The sequence below is a fragment of the Camelus ferus genome, chromosome 9 (assembly GCF_009834535.1).
Source record: "Camelus ferus isolate YT-003-E chromosome 9, BCGSAC_Cfer_1.0, whole genome shotgun sequence".
NCBI classification, from domain to species: domain Eukaryota; kingdom Metazoa; phylum Chordata; class Mammalia; order Artiodactyla; family Camelidae; genus Camelus; species Camelus ferus.
Window position 1 is genome coordinate 78,546,663 of NC_045704.1, and position 4,598 is coordinate 78,551,260.

The 4,598-nt window shown below is 51.5% G+C and overlaps 1 protein-coding gene across 1 annotated transcript; it reads right to left on the reverse strand.

Moving 5' to 3' along the window:
- Positions 1-845: 845 nt before the first annotated feature.
- On the reverse strand, positions 846-2,381 carry KCNA10 (potassium voltage-gated channel subfamily A member 10). Its single transcript, XM_006194756.2, has one exon. It carries the CDS (start codon positions 2,379-2,381, stop codon positions 846-848), a length of 1,536 nt encoding a protein of 511 aa, XP_006194818.2.
- Positions 2,382-4,598: the final 2,217 nt, after the last annotated feature.

Below are 4,598 nucleotides of genomic sequence, written 5' to 3' on the forward strand. Positions count from 1 at the left end.
GTTCCTGCCCAGAAGATTGCTGCCTGGATCCTCTGAAAGACAGATCCCTCAAGTTCCTCTCCCCTTCCCCCAATTCCATCACATCCTCCTCATTAGCGGAAAGAGCACTAGACCAGTAGGTAGGAGATCCGGTGCCAGCATTGACTGTGTCACTGTTTCTGGGTGACCTTAGGTAAGTTGCTGTCCCTGGCTTGTTTATCTGCAACGTGGAACTAATAATCAAATCTGTTCCACTGGTTATTTTTAGGTGCAGTGAGATAATGTACATGAAAGACCTTTAGAAAATGCACACAATGGTACACAAGTGTACGGTATTATTATTAAACAACTCTGGCTCCTACTCACTGCTCACAGCAATCCCTGGTCTTTTAATGTGCTTCCTCTTAGGAAGACCAGAGCCAGTGCTTCTTCATCTTTAAAGTGAAAATGAATCACCTGGGATCTGGTTAAAATGCAGATTCTGATTCAGTAGGTCTGAGGTGGGTGTGGAGTCTCCATTTCCTTGCTTCCAGATGCTGCCAACAGTGCTGGTCTCGGGGGCCACAGGTGAGTAGCTAGGGTCTGAGCTACCCTCTCACAGGAAAGGAGAATGAAATCTTTCTATAGTCAGTTGAGAAGAAACAGCTGAGAAAATACAGCAGAGACATGTTTATTAAAATTGCTTCCAGTCAAAGATGGCCGGTTGGTCACAAATGATATATTTTGGTCTTTGGAAAAACAAAGAGCAAGAGGTGGGAGGGGGAGAGACTGGAGGAGGGGAGACAGAGATAGAGAAACACTGAGAGAGAGACAGACAGAGACAATGAGACGCAGGAGACTCAGGGGACCAAGATGCCCCGGACAGATCACTTCCTGGACTTCTCTGCAGAGCAGCCACCATTGGTCTTACTAAGAGAGTCAGTGCTGCCCATTCTTGAGCCCACACTGTTGAGGAGTTTGTCGATTTCTCCTGGGATGTTTTGCTTCTCTTCGTTCTCAGTCTCCCGATGGTAGAAGTAGTTGAAGTTGGAGACAATGACAGGCACGGGGAGGGCGATGGTGAGGACCCCTGCGATGGCACATAGAGTGCCCACAATTTTCCCCCCCGGGGTGGTTGGGCACATGTCCCCATAGCCCACGGTTGTCATAGTGACCACGGCCCACCAGAAGCCATCAGGAATGCTAGAGAAATGAGACTCTGGCTCATCCACCTCCGCGAAGTAGACTGCACTGGAGAAGAGGATGACCCCAATAAAGAGGAAAAAGATGAGCAGTCCCAACTCCCGCATGGAAGCCTTCAGCGTCTGCCCCAGGATCTGCAGCCCCTTGGAGTGGCGGGAGAGCTTGAAGATGCGGAAGACCCGCACCAGCCGAATGATCCTCAGGATGGCCAGGGACATGTTCTGCTGGGCACTCGGCTCTGTCTCCTGGACCAGCTCTGTGATGAGGGCTGCAAAGTAGGGGATGATGGAGATGATATCAATGATGTTCATGATGTTCCTGAAGAAGTCAGTCTTGCTGGGACAGACCACAAACCGAAGCACCAGTTCGAAGGTGAACCACACGATGCAGGTGGATTCCACCATGAAGAAAGGGTCAGTGAACATGGTGTGGGAGAGGACTGTCTTGCTTGTGTTGAGGCTGGGGTCTCTCACCACCTTAAGCTCCCTCTCGTCCCGGAACTCGGGAAGTGTCTCCAGGCAGAAGATGGTGATGGAGATGACCACAACGAAGACGGAGACCACGGCCATACCACGGGCAGCGCTGGAGCTCTCAGGGTACTCAAAGAGGAGCCAGAACTGCCGGTGGATGTCATTGGTGGGGAGCAGTGTTTCGGGGTCTTTGATGAAGCCTTCATCCTCCCGGAACTGGTCCATGGCCTCACTGCCCAGTTCATAGAAGGAGATCTCATCAGCAAAGACGTCGATAGGGACGTTGGCCGGGCGCCGGATTTTCCCACCAGATTGGTAATAATACAGGATTCCATCAAAACTGGGCCTGTTCCTGTCAAAGAAATACTCGTTTCTCATGGAGTCGAAGAACTGCATCCTTTTCTCCCGGTCTCCCAGGAGGGTCTCTGGGAACTGACTGAGGGTTCTGAGCTGGGTCTCGAACCTCAGCCCAGCAATGTTGATGATCACCCGCTGGTTTCCTTCATTCAGGACCACTGGCTCAGGCCCTGGGGGGTCGACGTAGTCTCCTGGGAGCTTGGAGAAGGCTGTCTCATGGCTGGTTCTGTCACTGATGCGGATCTTCCAGCTGGAGAAGGGGCTGCCCCCAGAGCGGCCTTTCGGAGCAGTTGGGTCAAAGTCTGTGGTGTAGCCTGGCTCTTCCTGGATTTCATCTGAGTTGTCGAAATTGACCAGAGCAACCTCCATTTCTTTCCAGCCACACACATCCATCCTAGGGGAGTCGGAGAAGCAGCAGGAAGACCCTCAGTCTTCCCTGCCCGCTGTGAGCTGTGGAGAGGGAGGAGGGGATCACACAGGAGCTAGGAGAGGGTACAGCTGGCTCTTGGCACTGAGGCAGGGCAGGCCAATGGATTAAAAATTGGTTTATTTTTAGCTTGGGATGGAACCTCATGGATATTTGGGCAACATTGTTATTGAAATCATTTATACCCCCTGAGTCTGCACACACGAATAACTAGAAGAAATTGCAAAGATGGAGCCTGGCTGAGAGGAAAAAACTTTCTCCAGCTGAAGAGGGTCTCCATCCATGATGGCAGAGAGAGGCCATAGTGAAGAGGGAGTTCACGTTCCTGAATAGTAAAATGTAGAATTTTGTGTTTGTACCAAGTCCTCCAGTTTCCCCAGCACTTTTCATGCCCCATCTCATCCTTAACTCGTTTTTCTCACCCCTCACAGCCAGGGTGTCACATATCCTTTTGGTTGTTATATCTTCATAACTTTTCTAGAATTCACCCATTTCTCGTCACTTCCACCACTACCTCTTGATCCAGTTGGGATTCTGTTGGGAAGGGCAAACAAGAGGATGGAGGCTGGGTGGGCAACCACCGTCCTGTCCCACTAGCCAGCCATCCGTGCCTTCACCCCTCCTCTGGACGTCACTCCTAGGGTTGCTTTGAGGGTACATGAAAGGAGACAGCATGTGTAAAATGCCTGCTGGAAAGATCATTAAGCTATAGCTATTGTTTTTGTGAACTTTCCCACATAACGGGGACTTTAGAAGCCAACAAACACTGGTATTTTTTTTGACCTAAGTCCAAGATGCTTATGGGGAATGACGTCACTAAAGAAAATCATTTTAGGCAGTGGAAAGTAAGTCATGTGTGTGTGTGTGGGTGGTGGGTTTAGGGAGAGCATGCCCAGTGAGCTTGGCTATACACAAACACAGACTAAGATTCCTCCCTTAGGTCCTCTCAAGCTTTGATTTTGGCCTAAGAACCCTGAAAGCAGGCAGGCTGGGGATGAGGATGGGAGAGAGGTAGAATCTGTAGTGGTCAGAGCCTTGGAGTAGGTTCATTTACGGATGACAAGGGGGTCCTGCTGTGTACAGCACTGTAGTCTTTTCAAAGTGATTCCACGTTCACTTGCTTAGTAAATGACAATAGTCATCTGAGGTTGGAAAATGCTATTTCCATTTTACAGATGGGGAAACTGAGTCACAGGAGCCATGTGGTCTTCCCGAGGTCACACAACCAATGGCACAGAGTCCCGAGGTGAACCTGCCTCCTGGTCCATTAGACCCACTAGACCACGGGCCCGCTGTGTGGAAGCTGAGGCCTTGTGGGGAGCTGCGGGCCAGGGCCGCAGAAGTGTGGGAGCTCAGAGCTCTTTCAGTCTCACATCCTCTTCTCTCAGTTCAAGTGCAATGTACAGGGTGAAGAGCTCAGGTTAGAGAGGCCAGGGCCAGTTAAACACCTGCCCCACCTCTTAGGAGTGTGCAGGCTTTTGCAAGCTGCCTAATTTCACTGAGCTGTAGCTTCCTCAGCTGTGGAATGGAGAGGATGTACCCCCCGCTGAGCATGCCGGGGTGCCAGCCTGCCACGTGAGTGGTAAGCGGGTTGGAAAGCACGATGGACCAGTGGTTAAGAACGCTGAGACCTGAGACACTTGTCATTGAGCTGGAATCCTGTCTTTGCGCATGGCAAGCCCTGGAGAAATATTCTCTATTCCTTCAGAGTGATCAGTGTGACGATTTAGGGGGCCTGTCTTGGGCCACTCCGCTGCCAGGCAGAGGGGGACTAGGACTCCACCTCTGTGTCCACCTCGTGACTTCAGAGGAGCGCTTTCTCCTTTGGAAGCCTGGCCCTGGGTGAAGCTTCCTGCTTTGCTTCATCTTGGTGTGAATCCCACCCCATTTTGTCCAGACTGAGAGGAAGGGGTGCCATCTGGGGGCTCCAGGGTGGGGACTTTGGACCAATTCCAAGTGCCTAGAGTGGGCCCATATCAGGAGCTTTCTCTTGAGGCCAGGGGCAGAAGGCATGAGGGGATGAGGGAGAGCTTCTTTGGCCAAAGTAACTTCCTCTCCTGGGAGCAGGGCCATTTTCCTTCCCCCATCCCACTCTCCTCTTTGCTGCTTCCATCCCCAGCTCAAAGTGACAGACACGGGGGTGGCTGAAGAGGGTCAGGTGGTATAGGAGGGGGTGGGACAGT